The sequence below is a fragment of the Myiozetetes cayanensis genome, unplaced genomic scaffold, assembly GCF_022539395.1.
Source record: "Myiozetetes cayanensis isolate MyiCay16 unplaced genomic scaffold, myiCay2020 scf18, whole genome shotgun sequence".
NCBI lineage: Eukaryota > Metazoa > Chordata > Aves > Passeriformes > Tyrannidae > Myiozetetes > Myiozetetes cayanensis.
In genome coordinates, this window is record NW_026087389.1 from 12,236,346 (window position 1) to 12,253,297 (window position 16,952).

At 49.0% G+C, this 16,952-nt stretch overlaps 1 protein-coding gene across 5 annotated transcripts in view; it reads right to left on the reverse strand.

Moving 5' to 3' along the window:
* The window catches only part of FLNB (filamin B), a 70,959-nt gene extending 54,172 nt beyond the window's left edge, over positions 1–16,787 (reverse strand). For all 5 annotated transcript variants that reach the window (XM_050312641.1, XM_050312640.1, XM_050312639.1 and 2 more), the window contains exon 1: positions 16,424–16,787. In XM_050312641.1, the coding sequence (XP_050168598.1) occupies positions 16,424–16,772 (349 nt within the window). In that variant the 5' untranslated portion in view covers positions 16,773–16,787. The remainder of the gene's footprint in view (positions 1–16,423) is intronic.
* Between the last annotated feature and the right edge of the window lie 165 nt (positions 16,788–16,952).

Sequence of the window (16,952 nt, forward strand, 5' to 3'; positions counted from 1 at the left end):
GCCAGCACTCAGCTTCACTGACAAGCCCCAGGGACTGTGTCACCTGAGGGAGTGTATCTTCAGGAAGCCTAAGTGATACACCATGTACACTTAGAGACCCACTAAGCTTTTTACAAGGTGGGTTTTCCAGAGGAGGAATGACTTTTCACTGGAGGACTGTAAGAATAGTAACAGAGTGCTGATCTGGGCACAGACAGGAGGATGGAAAAAAAAATTGGGATTTTTATTTTTTTTACAAGGGGATGGAAACCGTTTTCCTCTATGCTTACCAGGGTGTCTGGTTATTTAAAAAAAAAAAAAAGTCTTTGTGAGACACATCTAAGGATCTGAAACATTAAACATTACAATTCAGAGCTTTTTAAACTACTAAAATAGTTTTTACTTTAACTGGATTTGAAACCACTTATGTCAGAGAACTTCAGGTCAGTGTTGCATCTATCACTCTGTACTGTCTACTGGTGCATGTTGGGCCTCTGGAAAGGATCTCATGAGGTGGAACTAAAAAAATAAGTTCAACTCCAGTCCTTTCAGTGTAGGTTTGGCAAGAAGAAAAAATCATATAGACTTTTAATATAGTAAAGAATAAAAATAATCAAAGAGAGGAGCTCAAAGAAGTGAAACACAGATTAAAATAACTCTGCCCAGCTTCTTAATAGGTACCCAGAGAGCACTCATGTCTCACATCTAGAAGAAAAAGGCATAACATGAAGCAAGTTTAAGCCAGCAATGTAACAGCAACAGAAACCAACCCAGCTTCTCCAAGAGAAACTCAAATCACCCAAGGGGGCTGGTAAGAGAAGTCAAGAATTTCAAAATTAGGAATTGTTAGGGTGGGCGGGGAAAAAAGTCAAACTGTGGGTGGCTTATGATCAAATTCCTTAATATTTTCACTCTGAACACACCTAAGGTTTCTGCTGCCATAAAAGGCATATACCACGTTACGATATGGGAAGGTAAATGCGTTACTCTCATGTTCAGGAAGAGCTGCAGGCAGGTGTTAGTGCCGTGAGTGGTCCTAGGAGCATCTCCCCTGTGGGCAGAAGGAGGGCTCCTCACTGCCTGCGTGCTGCTGGGACGGGATTAGCAGTGAGCAAGGATGCAACAGAGAAGAATAAAAGCTGCCATTCACACTGACTATTTCAGACTCAGCTGCTCCCTGCCAAGCAGGTCCCCACTCACAGCTGCAGGACCACGGCACAGATACCCAGCCGAGCTGGCACACAGGAATGCTGCGCTGATTATTTGAGATTCTTTTTGGGAGGAAAAAAAAAAAAAAAGGAGGGAGCCTGAATGTTCAGCCTTTGTACAGCAGCAAGTTGCCATGAGTGCTGCTTTGTCCACAGCCAGCAAGCCCCTCGCCAGCTTGGCGGGGCAGCCTGCCAGCACACCACCGCCACACTGACCCCAAAACACGGCTCAGCTCGAGTGCCAGCAGCAGTGGGGCAGGAGGCACTGCCGGGAACCCCCGTGCCCCACCTGCAGCTCCTGCCCCGCACACGGCCGGCGGCACAGCGGGCTCCGGGCCTGCCTCGGCACGACGCCGGCCGCGGCATCATTGCCAAAACCACCGACAATGGGCCCTGCGAGCACAGCCCCTGCACCCAGCAAAGCGCATTCCCTGCTGCTGAGCTCATCCCAACGCCCCTCGGTGCTGCTGCCGGCCCCAGGAGCGGCTGAGACACCGCGGCTCCCGCTTGCCTATGCCGGGGGCGGGCAGTGGAAGCGCCCTGCACCACCACTGAACCAGCAGTTGGCATTCAATCCCCTCGATGGCAAAGACCCGCGTTTCCAGGAAGGAATGAGTGGCAGCTGGGTGGCAGGACAGCAGGCCCTTCATGCTTTGCTGTGCCAAGGGAGCCCAAGCCCACGTGGGACATTCCTGCTCCCCAGGGGCTCAGGGTGATGCAGAAGCCCCCTGTCCTCCAGGACAGCATGGCTGGCATCATGCCAAGACCCACTGCATCAATCTCTAGGACAACAAGTGGATTAGGAAAGCCCCTAGACAGCGCCTGGCACAGTGGGATGGGGTTGTAAGAAGGGCTGAAGGATAGCACCCACACAGACACCCCCACAGCCCCAGGGTCAGAGCCTGGAGAAGGGAAGTTCCAGAAAGTCCTGAGAACAAGGTAACACAAGGCACTCAAGTGCTGATTAATCATCCAGGAATGGGTCGGGAAGGAAAGTCCCTGCAGTGGGGCTCTAACATGCCAGAGAGTGGATTTCTGTTACATGATGGAGGGATGGGGAAGGATGCCATACTCCTGCCTTTGACACACTCTGCTGAGAAACACTTGGCTCAGCTTTTGAAACCAAGTGACTAGACGCAAACTACACCTCCCTCCTCTGGGCATGAGACAGGAGGGAAAGGGGAATGATCCCTCACAGGGTCTGTGCTCCCCAGGGGTCAGTACATTTACTGCCATGGCACAGGAAGGCTTCACCTTCCCATCAGAGTGGGCAGCTACACCTGAGTCAGCAACACCACTGGCCAATTCACAGCAAGCTAGTTTCACTTTAAATAAGACATTAAAATTTTAGTCAAATGCAGAATTGTCTAAGCCTTGCATGAAATACTTGTCTAGGGGTCTGATCAGCTCAAGGTTGTTATTTCATTCAGCATACAAACAAAGAAGTACCTCCTCACAACTCATCATATGCTTACATAACTAGAAAGCCAACTCTCAATCAGCAAGGCTCAAATGATAAATACAACTGTAGTCAGAATTCTGCAAGTGACACAACAAAGCCACGAACTGTCTCTGAGCGTGAGAGTGCTGTAACCACCTCTGTAGGATTAAGGTAATCCTAAATCTCACAGGTTACTTCAGGTCTCATCAAGGTCAAAAACCTGCCTAGTTCTTGCAAAGACCTCCCAGGGGCTGGCAGAGGCATTAGGTGACAAACCATTAGCGCTTTGCTGTATCTCACATTACTGAAGGAAGGTTATCAAGCTTTGGTGCAGAGAACAAAGGGAAGGTCCATCCTCAGCCACCAGAGTGTATTGGAGACGAAAAAGTTGCAAGAGGTTGCAAGAGATACAGCTAGGAAAAAAAAAAAGATGCTTCAGCAAGACCAAAGAAGCAACAAATAATCCAGAGGTTTCCAGACACCAGAGTGACCCCCGTGTTGCTAACAGCGTGTTTACTCACACTGGGAGTAGGTCAAGATAGTTATATGAAACAGTATGTAAAATCCTGCTCAGATAAATGAGCCCATTCAGATAGGGCTGTCTAACATCTTCTGTGCAACAGACACCAGGCACAAAAGCTGCAATGGACGGCCTTTCTGAAGCCAAAACCAACACATTAGAAATTATCAGAAGTGATTACTGTTTAGGGAAATCCTTGGCCGCAACAGACACTAAGATTCAGATTTTCCATTTGAAACCAGAATTGCGGTAATGACTGTGATTCACTGTGCACAGGGCTGTTCAAAGGAAATCCCCATTCATGCAGCCCTGCACAGCTCTCCACACTGCAGCACCAAAGCACATAGGACTGGAGCACACTTTGTGGTCTGGGGTTGGTAACACATCAGAAAGCAGCCTGCCAATTACTTTAGCTATGTAAAAGATTTGTGGTTTGTCTCAGTTTTGATAGACTGATTCTGAGCACTTAACAGCACTGCTCTATGCAGGCTTGTTTTGAAGCATACAAACCCAGGTATAATGTTACAGGTGCTCCATAGCCCTCTGCACCTTAATGACAGTTATTCCAGAACATATCAGCGGGTCAGCTATCTCAGTCCAACCACTTTCCTAAGAAGCAACAGGAAAGTAATTAAATGCTAACCTTCTGTGCTGGGTTTGGCTGGGCTAGAGTTAATTTTCTTCACAGTAGCTGGTATGGGGATGTGTTTTGGATTTGTGCTGAAAACCGTGTTGATAACACAGGGATGTTGTCGTTCCTGCTGAGCAGCACTCACACAGAGTCAAGGCATTTTCTGCCTCTCACCCCAATAGCAAGTTGGCTGGGGATGCACAAGAAGTTGGGAGGGGAGTGCAGACCCCCACCAACACCAGAGATATCCCATACCGCACAGAGTCACACTCAGCACAAAGCCAGAAGAAGGAAGGGGTGGATGTTTGGAGTGATGTTGCCTATCTTCCCCAGTAACCACTGCATGTGATGGAGCCCAGCTTTCCTGGGCATGGCTGAATATCTGCCTGCCCAAGAGAAGTGGTGAATTAATGCCTTGTTTTCCTTTGCTTATTAAACTGTCTTCATCTCACATACAGGTTTTCTCACTTCTTCTCTTCCAATTCTCTCCCCCATCCCACTGGAGGGGAACGAGTGGTTGCATGGGGTAGAGTTGCTGGCTGGGTTTAAACCACGACAAGCTGCCATTGTAGCCCCACTGCAGATAGAAGTAGCTGCTTCGGAGACATGCCTCCAACATCTGAGTCATTTCACCAGTTCATTTTGACATTCAGACACAGCACACCCTCCTAACACAAACATACAGCACCAGAAGCAGCCCTGCACTCACTAACACCAGCCATCATCCTGCCTTCGAGCTCCAGCCACTGCCACAGCATTGCCATGTGAGGGTCCATCAGGAGGGGGTGACACATCTGCACATCCAGGCTGCTTTCTGCAGCCACACACCAAGTGAGGATGCTCAGGACACAGTCACTACAAACACATGCACGGGCCAAGAAAGCACTGCTGCTTTTCTCTGACCCCTATGAAGGTGTCTTAATGTTTCTGGGCGTAAGTCAGATTTAACCCTTTGTGAGCTTTCACATACAGACACCTATTCTTCCCTCCACAGGAAACCATGACCATCCCTGAGCAAGAAGGAAGGAGGTAATTTTCCTCCTAGAATGTAAATTCTTAAATAAAAAAATATTCAGTATTGTGCAGCCACTTCTTAAAGGAGGAAGCGCTCACCCCTTTCTGGAGAAACAGTGAAGTTGTCTGAACACGTTTTTGTATACTTATGCAAACCAGCAGTAAACACACTTCCATCTGCAGATCACACAAGGCTGGCCCCTGCACGGTGGCGATTTCAGCCCTGTGTGTTTAACATCCCACACACGACAGCCCTGTGTTTATACAGTTTCAGCTACAAGCCGTTAACATAAGGAATAGACGCTTGGCTTGAGGCCCAGGTAATTCATCCAACGGTGGCAGCCACTATCAGACAGAACTCTTTTGAGAGGAGCTTTCACGAGCGGGAGAGTGGTGGTGAATCTGCAGAGGCACAGTCTGCACGGGTGGTCTCTAAGCACCTTAAAGAGGACCATATGGGATTAATGGTACAGCTTGAGCACACATTAGCCCCAGCTGTGCAATGCAAGTTCATGAGACCATGTACCCCCTCCTCCCACTCAGTCACTGCACAGCAAAGCTTTGCTTTGAACGTGGGGGTTTTGCATTGCCCTGAGTAGTCCAGTGGACCCCCTCGTCTCACCACAGCTGCCACGGGCTGGCTGGCCCCAGCCCCCAGAGCTACCCTCCTGCCCCGTGGGTCCTGTGCCATGCAAGGGCTCTGCTCCGTGGCCATCCTCCCCCTCTCCCACCCGCAGGTTGCTCCTAGCAAGGGGCAGAAGTAGCTCTGCTCATTTGACACCATCAGCCTAATCCAACTTTGTTGGGAGCTGCTCAGCCATAACAGGCTGTGGCTGCTAACAGCATTTCCAAACTAGCCAGCGCTCAGAGGGATTCCACCTTTTCTCTCCAGAGGCTGGACTTCAAATCTTCCAACTAAAGGCTTCACACAAATCTTTCCAAACTTCTCCCTAGTCTTCAGGGACAGCACTCCACCACACACATGCTGACCAAGTGGGGTGCAGGCAATTACCCAAATCCTCACCAGCTGCAAGATCTCATTTTTAATCTGCAGTCTCACATTGTTCACATTTGCAAGCCTATTGTGTTTCGCATTTTTAACACAACACACAAAAATAAAGCACTCGCTCTAGGGACAATTTTTCTAGAGTTGGAATAGTTGCAGCAACATCACAACTACACTGCTCTGCCTGACCTCCCGAGCCTCTTCCAATTGCCCACCAGGTTTGGCACAGCATTAGGCCACCTCATTTGTTAGCAGTTCCTCCATTTCACAGTGAAAAATGTTTAATAGCATGCTATTACCTCTACCCAGACAGAACAAGAGCCCCACAGGTGTTTATCTTGCTCCTAGATGAAGACTGGGCTGCTTCTTTCAGCTTCTACATTTGAGCTTGAATATCCTTGCTGTTCAGGTACTGTTTCAGTAGCCTGAGTTGGTTTTCTTACAGGTAGAGTAAGAAATATTGTGCAGCTTGTTAAAGGCTATGTTTAAGTAATAAAACTGGTTAATTAAAATATTTGAGCTTCCTCTGCCTTAGGAGGCAGTGCTTTCAACCAATAGCTGCAGCACTTTGTGTGAAGCAGTTCATTTTTTCTCTTTGCAATTAAAACTTCTCAAAGGGACATAGTTTTCTTATTTATCTATATCAGAAGAAGTATTTCTTCACTCTTAAACACTGAATTCAGAGCTAGGCTACAAAACCACAGCAAAATTTGAAGTGGATTTGTTGAAGTAGGGTTTTATGCCACTAACTTCAGGGGGCTTCCCTAGTTGAGTCAAGTGTTGTTCAGCAGAGCTTTCACCCAGGAAACCCCAGACATTTCCACTGTTTCCAGGGCCTGAACTAGCAGCTCCTCACTGAAGTCTGCTGCTCATGGTGCTTCCACAGCAGAGCAAACCACCTCCATGAGATGACTCTCAAAGAGCAGCTCTAAACTGCTTCCTTTCAGAAATCAGGACATGGAAATATACTCAGGTGAGGATCCTGATAGTAATGCGGTTAATTCTCTGGGACAAGGGCATTGCAATACCCTTGTCCAGGAGTTCCACATGCTCCTATCCCTATAACTGCAGATGTCTGCAAGTCGTTAGCATGCTCAGCAGTGCTCACTGAGCAGCCACGGATCATCCGGTGTGACAGCACCAAGGGCAGTGCTGAGCTGCCTTCGCTGTACAGTGGCCGTGAGCTGAATGCAATCAGGGCTTCTTCACTCATGGTTCTGGGGAGAACCTGAACCACTGCAAGACTATCTCAGGCTCTTCTAACTTTTTTGGATGCAAAAAATATAACTGGCTACCTGGGTGCTGTGCTTGCTTCTGAGTGGCTCTGGGGAGCCCTGGGGTGCACTGCAGCTCAGGGCCACGGGGATCTGCAGCACTCCTGGCTAGCCTGACTTTGTGGCCTCCCAAGTAGACATCTCACTTGGTCTTTGGTGACTTGATGGAGCTGGAAATCCTTGCTCTTACTCAGGTGAGGCCAGGAGAGCATTAAGATGGCACCGCTATAGAGAATCCCATGGTCCCAGTTTAAAAGCCCACATGTCCTGACTTATGACAGGCACAATGTCCAGCACTGCTGAGCTCGGGCTGTGGCAATGGAAGTCACTACCCTTTAAAGTGTCACCACAGATTTTCCTGGCAGTCACTAGCCTAGTTTTTCTACTTCTTCATAGCATTTTTACCACATGCCTAAAAGAGTTACCAAAAGAAACAATCCCCAGAGACTACTAAAGCTGTTTCTATTTGACTTTTAATTAGATCATTGATCTTGCTCCAGCAGTTACATGAGCTATCGGATATTTGCATGCAGCCACACCGTTAATCAACAGCTGGAACAAAGCTGAAACAACACGATTAGCATCCCAGTCTTCCCACAGCCTGTATGTTAAGTCTGCTCAGACACCAATTCTTCCCCCACAAGGGAATTTGATAACAAGCTATGTCTGAGCAAGTAACAATTGCTCAGAGAGCCACCACAACTAGAGTGACACCAGCAAACAGTAGCTCTGCAGGAGGATCCAGGTGCTGGAGCAGGCTCAAAGGTGTCTGGGCTTCAGATTATTTGGGAAACTGACAAGCAGAATTATTTACAGTCTTGCAGAGAAAAGGAAACCCTGAAGAAATTCACTGTCTAGCTGTGATGGTGAAGTAACACTTGGTATCTTGCACCATCAAAACGACAGTTAGACACCAATTTTGTTTAGCAAGCCAACGTTTGCTGCTCTGTAACAAGGATCAAAAGCAGACAGATTAATCCAAGATTTGTGTCTCGCACTATGACAGATACAAAGCGTATTTATTACACTGTCAGATGAAGAGACAATTGCAGGACCCTGCACACACCCCCCAGCTCAGACTCTTAATTCCTGCAATCCAGGACCAGGGGAACATGCTCCTATCACTCACCTTATAAGAAAGGGAGAATCTGCAAAAAGGTGAAGTTAACCTTCAAGATGTACTTGTTAGTGTTTTAGCACCAGGGCCTAAACTAGTTCCAAGACTTGGCTTGCCAGTATTTGCCTATGGAATGTCCACTAAAACAGCTGTACCTACTACTGCAATGTTGTTGTGAGAAAATGGAATGCAAAACAGTTAATTACACCAATTAAAGGAAGTATAGATAGAGCATGTTAGTATCTAGCCAAGGGGAACAGTATTTCCTCTTCTGTGTTTGAATAACCTTCAGATGCACACGAGCATTTGCTCAGCACAGCTCTGTACGCCGTGCCTTCTGCTGCAGGGCTCCAGAGCAGACTTTCAAAGCTGTGTACACAACATAGCTCACCAGTTGCCACCTACAGCTGATTTTGGGCCCACCAACCATGAGAGTGCCCTTTCATATAGGCTCAGAAATACAGACACATACATTGTCTCCTCACAAGAGCAACCACAGACTAATTAAAACCAGTAGGCAGTCACAAGCACACGGGGTAGCCTAAAATTGCCGTAGGCTGCAGGCCATGGAGGAGAGCAGCCACCAGCATCCTACTCCCAGGTCAGGCTGGGGCAGCCCCCAGGTCCAGATGTGCTCACAGCACCCATGCAAAGCACAGGACTTGGCATTTCAGAGCAGCTTTTAATAGCTCAGCCCAGAGCTCATTGCACAGGTTTCAGCACAGAGAGCTGAAACCCCCGATTTCCTCCCAAAAAGCGGATGGAAGCCCACTGGCCAAGGGCTAGCAGGAAGGGTGGCTCCACTGCTTTCAGCTGCTCCTCCGCAGCAGAGCGGCCGTGCAGAGGGATGTGGTCAGTGTCACAAGTGCCTGCACCCCACCCAGGCAAGCAGGAGGCAGCAAGAGCCACCGCAGCATTGTGGGGAGGGCAGAGGGCAGCTGACAGCTCTGCCTGGCTGCTCAGCACAGCACCCACGCCATGCCAGCACCACCCGCAGCAATGCGCCTGGGCGACACTGGGACGTGCTGCTGAGACAGCCCTTGCCCAATCTGTCCTTCTCAGCAGGCAGCCTGGGTGTCAGCATGGCAGCCTATGCCCACCTCGCCCCCAGAGGACCCATTATTTGGGAGCTGTGCTGCCACGTAGCCTGGCCAGCTCATGCTGGAGTAATTCAATGCACTGACAAACAAACGCGTCATGATTTATGGCATGGCCTGAAGCAAGGGAGAAGGAGCCACAGCCCATGATGTCATTGCAGCCCACAGTGATTTTTGTGCTGTTACTGGGTAACACTGGCAGGAGAGTTCATGCAACCTGCTGCTGCTGTTAGATGAAAACAGCTTGTCCTTTGCAAGAAAGACCCCAGCCTGGATGATCAAAGCTCTGCCACTACCAACTTACCAGCCTGATCAGTAAAACTTGCTATATCTCAGTGACCAGAGAAATTAACTCTGAAGGTAACTGCTGAATTTATGCTTTAAAGTTAGAGACTGCCTTCTATATTTATTGGTTCTTTCCCATTAGATTAATTCCCTACTTCTACGGGTTGTAAGTAAGGAGGACCATCACCTCTCTGACTCGGGGGAAGCATTCCATTAGCAATCAGACACTGCAGCTGTTATGTGTGGCCGATCTTTTCAGACAGTTTAGAGAGACATGGCTTCTTTCAAGGGCAGTATCAGCAGGAGGTCCAAGCAATCCCAAACCATCACACCAGGGGAGACTGGATTCCGCTGCTCCACCCTCTGCCCACCCTCAGGCAGCCCAGGGCAGTGTCTGCTGGGTTACTCAGCAAAAGGGAAGATGTGTCAGGCAACCCCTGTTTCCTCAGGAACTTGAGCAAAGCTTCATTTGGCTGCTGTTTGAAGTGGCCTCGCTTGTTCTCACTAACACAAAAAATCCGGTTTATTCTTGCAGTGGTTGTATCACCATTGCCATGTACCACCACAGTAGGAACTAGACATGGCATACATCTCACTGCAGATGTTAGACTTCAACTGCTTACAGCACAGCAGTGCTTACAGAAGGCATTGTAATCTATTAGCTGAAGCCAAAGCCCATCACAGCAGATCCAATCCTCACTACGATGTACCAGATACTATGTAGACACCTTTAAAACTCAAAGCTAGTTGCAGGACAGACAGAACGCCATGCTAACAGGTTAGTGACCACATCAGAGTTCAGAGAACCATATGGTTAAGATACAACATACACTTACTGCAAGGCTTTTGAGTACAGGACTAAGATTCATCTCCTAATGATGACCTTGAAGAAAGTCCTCCCTATTAGATTACAGAGGAATAGTTCCTCCTCAGGAGGAACACAGGCAGATTGCAAGCTACAAAAACTTTTGCCTTGTGGGGAAAAAAAAACAAAACAGCACCAAGTCCCCAGAAGCAAGGCCTAAGGGAAAAACCTCATTAGAGTTCCATCGCATTATTCCAAATCAACAGGCAGAGCTCACTTAGCCCATTGCACAGAACCTCAGATCTCAGTTGACAACTCTGGACCTGAGGTCAAGCTCCTAGGAAATGCAAGGGTAGCTCCACTCACCCCACCCAGTGGGTGGTTTCAAGATGGTAGGCGAGTATCCACCTCTACCTCACACACACACACATCCCCTACAGCAATCAAGAAAAGATACAGTCGCAGCTAGCACAAGTTTCACAGATACAGTATTTTCATGAAAAATGTTACACTTATTTCCCCAAACACCACCACTATTAGCATTAATTCAACCTGCAACAAAACAAAGCACCACCATACCTTGAGGGCTGTATCAGACTGCTCAGATCTCCTTACAAGGGTGGGCAGTGTCTTCCCCTAGCCTTTTCTACATCTATGTATTTGGATTCTTCCCCTAACAGTTAACATTCAGCCACACAGCATTTCCTTCCTCCATAAGAGACACACTTGGTCTGATATCTGATTCTGTCTTCTTGTCACATCCACGCAGACTGCAGCTACCAATCCTCACATACATCCCCACAGGCACCTGCAGGTTTCTGTACAGAAAGCCCATCTACCTCACCAGAGTCAGGCTTAATGCTCTGTAAGCAGGAGCTACTGTGACAGGCTCCTCAGGCACACTGCACCAAGCCCTAACAGAGCCAAACCCCAGCTCACTGAGCTCTGCATCTCTTTTACTGCAATGACTTACAGGTCAGGTGCCATATTTATGAGCTGAATATCATGCCAGGCAGTAAAGGAATAAGATCCAACTGATGCTGGTGGCTGGGACCTGGTGTCACAATACAGCAGAGGTTTGTTCACACCGGCATTACCTGATACACACTCTCACTATGGTGAGCTTGCTAAGCATGCATTAGTGGTCTAAACTCAGCAGACTCTTGTTCAGGGCCCAAACTAGCTGCACATCAAAGTCTGTTTCTGAGGGGCAGAGAGAAAACAGAATTCCTCTGCAGCCTGGGGGATTCAGAAACCATTGTTTTACTTCCCATTGCTTGGAGCAGACACAGAACAATGCTGGCAACATAACAGCACGGCCACACACAAGGCTAACCACCTTCTTAGATTCCAGTTGCAGGCTAGAAAAGAGTTATCGTAACCCATTTAGATTTAAACATCCCCATGTAAGTCAATACAGGACATGGCATTAGAATATAGAGCACTTAAGACTTCAGTCCTTCTTGAATAGCTGGCATAGCTTTCAGTGCCTTAAATAAAAAGCTGTTTAGTACATTAGTCTAACTGGTCCCAAGTAATTTTACTGGAGTTTGATCACTTTACAAGTTTCTGCTCATATGTAAAAGAATGCAAGAACAGTCTGTGTAAGCTACCTTACAGTTTCCTGTAACTTGGAACTAACAGTTCAGGCAAAGGCACTTTTTCATTAGACCAGCACTCCAACTGAAACAGAAGGTCCTGAGGAGACCAAGCAGCCTCTGAAGCTGAAGCCACCTCCAGTCTCTGGCAGTGATGTCCACTACCAGCCTTGTCAAAATTTTGACTCTTGTCAAAAATTATTTTCAAGGTGACACATTTCCAAGAAGCAGAAATCTGCTTCGAAGACGCTGGATATTTTCCAGAAAACAGTCTGCAGGGAAGTCACAGATAAGTGACAGACAAAATGCCAGTGTATTTTGACTAACTCATGGTATGTTAATAGAACATGGAGTGAGACAGAAGGGCTCCTAAATGTACACAGGCTGAAAACACATTTTTCTTTTTTTCAGTTTTCAAGAACCTAGCTCTAGGTGTTACAGGACAACACATTCACCAAGTTTTAAGAGACACTAGTTTTCCTCTAGAAATATAGTTTGTTTTGTCACCCTTTAGTGTATCAACAGCCTAGGAAAGAAAGTTGGTTTTCAATCATTTTCCTAAAATGAGATTTCCTTAAGTTCTCAGACTCACAGATCAAGATGTTCACCTTCAGTGCACACTGGAGGTCTGCACTATAGACTGCAGTGAGTGCATCAAGTACCTGGTCATTAACCAAAACCCCACCTGATACACAGGTTAGGCTTGGTCAGAGACAGCCTTTCCAGAAATACTCCTGCAGTTGAGATATGCCAAGATCACCAAAGTCTCCATGAGGCAAGTACCAACAGACCACAATTATAACCCCATCATCTCCTCATCCATCGCCTTCCTGGCATAACTCAACTCCCTGTAGGCACTGTCATGGGACTCAGGACCACCACAAAGACAAACCTGAAAACAAACCACACAACTATAGCCCAGGCCAGCACCAGATCCTAGTGCCAAGGCAGCAGACCTGCCACTGCCCATCCACTTACTTGCTTCACCACTTAACATCCCGCTGTTGCAAGGCAAGCCAGATCAGCTCGCTTACCTGGTGAAAGTGCAATCTGGCAGAGAAACCACATTTTTCAGTTTGATCAGTCTGACTCTGGCAGCCCAAGACTGCAGTTTTACCCAACAAGGCAGCTTGGCAGCCATCCCACCTCTGCCAGTGACACGAGGCTGCTGGGCAAGCAGTAGCCATGAGAACACTGTCAACAGGCACTGAGTAGCATCAGAGTGCACACATAGGACGTGCTGCCTGCAAGCTTGGGGGCAACTTGGCAGGTCACAGCCCAAAACCTCTTGCCAGGCTTCAGACACCCAACTCCACTATTTCTAAGATAAATCAGTTGACTCCTACTGCCAGTTATCAGGATTTCTAGGGACAAGCTCAGTGCCAAATAAGCTTCACCCCCCTCCCTTCTCTGCTAAGCAATCTGTAGAGTGATCAGCCCCTTCAGCCAAGAGCAAAGCCCTTGTGCTCTGCATTCCTGGCATCCTACTCTCAGTGCCTGTCATGCCACATGCCACTCAGCACCCAGGAATCTGCAATTATCTCAGTCTAGCAGACAAGGAAAAAAGCTAGACTTAACACTTGTTAACACTTGAGCAGCACAGCAGCCACCTCATGTTGAGCACAAGATTCCATGAAGTCACCTGCCCCCACAGCAATTTTTTCAGAGCGTTCAGTCCCATCCTTGCTGGATGGCACAAAGCACCCATGTGCTCCATGGCATTTTTTACAGCACATCATACATGCAGTCAAACTTGCACTGAAGGAACTTCACACCTAGAAGAAAAGCGTCCTGAAACTACCAAAAGACTCTGAGCAGATATTAAACAAGGGTAAGCAGAAGCAGGAGAGGTTTGGCTGCTAACATGCATCCAGAAAGGGTTGTGGTCAAACACTGTGAATTAAAATAAGTTCTCTGTGTATAAGCAGGCTTACTTTAAATGGACAAACATTAAATGCCAAAAGCTTGCTACTGAAAAGGTTTAGTGTGGTTGTAGTATAGCACCAGTAGCTGAGCCATAATACATGGCTTCCAAAATGTTCCTGGAAGTTAAATAATAACTGGAACAGGCTCTGCATCCACTTAGCAGAGGTCTGATGGCATTATTAATGCCAGAAATCCAGCAGGCGCAGCTGTCAGGTTTTCCCAGTTGATTTGGCTCAGAGCTGGCCCTAAACACCCCAGGCTCTAAAGACCAACGTGGTCATAAAAGTTCTGCACCTAAAGCCTTTACTGCTTTCTTTTTTTCACTTTAGCTCCAGGATCTGCGATGGTCCTGGGTTTGTTCAGCAACACAAAAGAGACTAAACAGTAGGAACAAAAAGAAAGCTCCAAGTTCTTCAGAACTTGCAGGGAGAAACACAGCAGGGGTGAGTAGTGATCCCAGTAGATGCTGCGCCTGCAGGAGAAGTGCTGAGGGCTTCAGCCCTTCAACCCAGTGGTGCACTGTAAGGCTCACTTGGAACATCTTTTTTGGAAAGGACATTCAGGATGTTTTTTCAGGACTGGCTCAGTTTATCCAGGACTGCACAGTAGAGCTCCTGTGCTACCTCCTGGCTCCAGCTCAGGTGGCACAGCACGGATGGGGCTGTATATCCCTTCATGCAGAGGCTGGGACATGACAAAGGCACTACCAGTCATAGTCATTCCATTTTGCCAAAGCTTCAAGTTTTCTCAGGGTTTGTTTGGTTTTGTTTTTTTTTAATAGCCAACACAATGCAAGTAAGCTGCAAAACAAGTAGATGTGTCTTAAATGATCACAGCCACCTGCAGCACAGTCGAATCCTGTAAGGGAGCTGTGCCGCTGCAGCAGCGTTTCTAGAAAGGAAGTCACTGGAAGCCAGACCTGGCTGGACTAACCTTGATCTCCCAAACCCACAGCCATCGGGAAGTCCCACAGACAAATAGGAAGGCAGATGCAGCAGCAACATTCTTCTGGAGTAAACAATACAACAAGAGAGGAGCGCTGGCCTGGTGTTTGTGTCGTGGCTGTAAGGAGCTAGTCCGGCAGCTGCCACAGAAAGGTGAGCTCCAATATTAGCAAAAGCTCAGCCCAGGAGTCAGCAGCTGCAACTCGAACCCCACCGTGTGAGAAGGGAATTCATCTCTAAGTAAATAATTAGCACTAGCTCCATTCCCAGCTACAAGTACGTTCACTGTTCTGCCCTGGGAGGATAATCAGCCACTCAGGACACAACAGTACTCACTTCTACTTGTACAAAGCTGCTTTGACACATTAGTAGAGTACCCAGCTACTCCACCTAGCCATGGGTTTCCCCCAAACTGCAAAAGTTTTTATTTCCTTGCTATTGTTGCTGAATCCTTTGAAGGGAAACAGCTTTCACCTTGGCCAAGAGTTTTAGACAACTGAGCAGAGCTGCAACTCACCCAAATTCAGCTGTGCAATTCATCGAGGCCAGAGTCATCAGGAGGCAGTAGTTAGAGTTATCTGGCAAAGAGCTAGAGAAGGCAGTCGAATTCCTTCCCAGAGATCTCTCAGGCATTCAAATTACTGCTTTACAGACTACGTTGTGGCCACACCTGAGCTATTCCCAAAACGGTCACCGCATGCATTCCTGAGGGATCATCTGAAATCCGACGTGCATGCCAGCAGCTTTCGTTTCCTGTGCAAGCCACCAGTTATCTACCGATTACACGCTCCAGTATGGCACGGACAGGCAAATCTCATGCCAGCCAGGGTGGCGGCACCTCAGAGCACCCTTTGCCTGGGGTCAGTAGGGTTCCTCGTACATTTCCTACCGTAACCTACTGCAGCAGAAAGATTGAGGAGAAAGTGCAATCCTGCTCAAAAGCTGCAACTGTGCTTAGGCAAGCATCGATGCTAATCTGAACACTGGCATCATCTACTGGGCTGTGGTGAGCAAGAAAACTCTTCTCAACCTCCTGTACTACCTACGGCAGCAGCTGTCTCCGCACAGCTGTGAGAGTCTGTCTCCAGCGCTCCGCCAGAGCCCAGGTACGCCTGGCTAAGGCAGGCATCGCCCCAGTCCCATCTCCTGCCGGGCTGCTGGAGAGGTCAGTGCCTGGGGAAACTGGCTGCACAGGGAGAGAACGTGCTCTAGCACTGGGTTTCTTCAGGAAAGAGCAAAAAGCAAAGCCTCACCTATGAAGGAGTGACCAAGACAGACGCTGAAGGAGCACAGGAGCCCACTGCCAGCTCCGGTAGGAGCGCACTGCCAGCTCCGGCAGCCGGGCTGTGCAGCCCCACGGCACACACAGCACTGCCAGCCCCGACAGCCGGGCTGTGGGGCAGCCCCACGGCAAACACAGCTCTTTAAGGACAGAAGCTGCAACAACCCTTCAGCTTCCGAGCCCGCAGCCCCCACCGCCCTGACCCCGTCACGGCTCCGACAGGCAAAGGTCCGGCGCAGTAAAAAGCACAATAAAATGAGAAAACAACAAAAGCCGTCCGCCCGAGACGCACTCACCGATGGAGACCAGCTTGATGCTCTCCCGCTCCAGGAACTCGAGGGCCACCGAGACGTTCTCCAGCTGCATCTGGCGGAAGGTGGGCCGCTGGTGGTACTTGCGGTACATGCGCTTCTGGCTTAGCACCTCCAGCAGCGCGATCAGCCGTAACCCATCGCTCAGGTCATGCTGCAGGTTCCCGATGCGCTTGTTGACACACCGCAGGTGCTCGTTGCACCAGCGGGTGAAGGTGTTCTGCTGGATCCGCTTCCACGGCGCGTCCTCCGCCAGGTCCTTCTCGGTGGCCGGCATCTCGCCGTCGGGATCGGCCGCTCTGCGCCCGCCCTGGCCCCGCGCCTGCGTGCTCATGGCCGGTCCCGCTCCGCCTCCTCGGCCCGCCGCGCTCCGCCCGCGCCCCGCCCGGCCGCGCCCGCCCGCCTGCGGGGAGGGAGGGAAAGGGAGTGAAGGAGTGAGGGAGTGCGGCGCTCCGCGGCCGCCCCGCTGCTGGATGCTGCACCCGCTCCTCCTGCTGCTGCTGCCGCCGCCCCC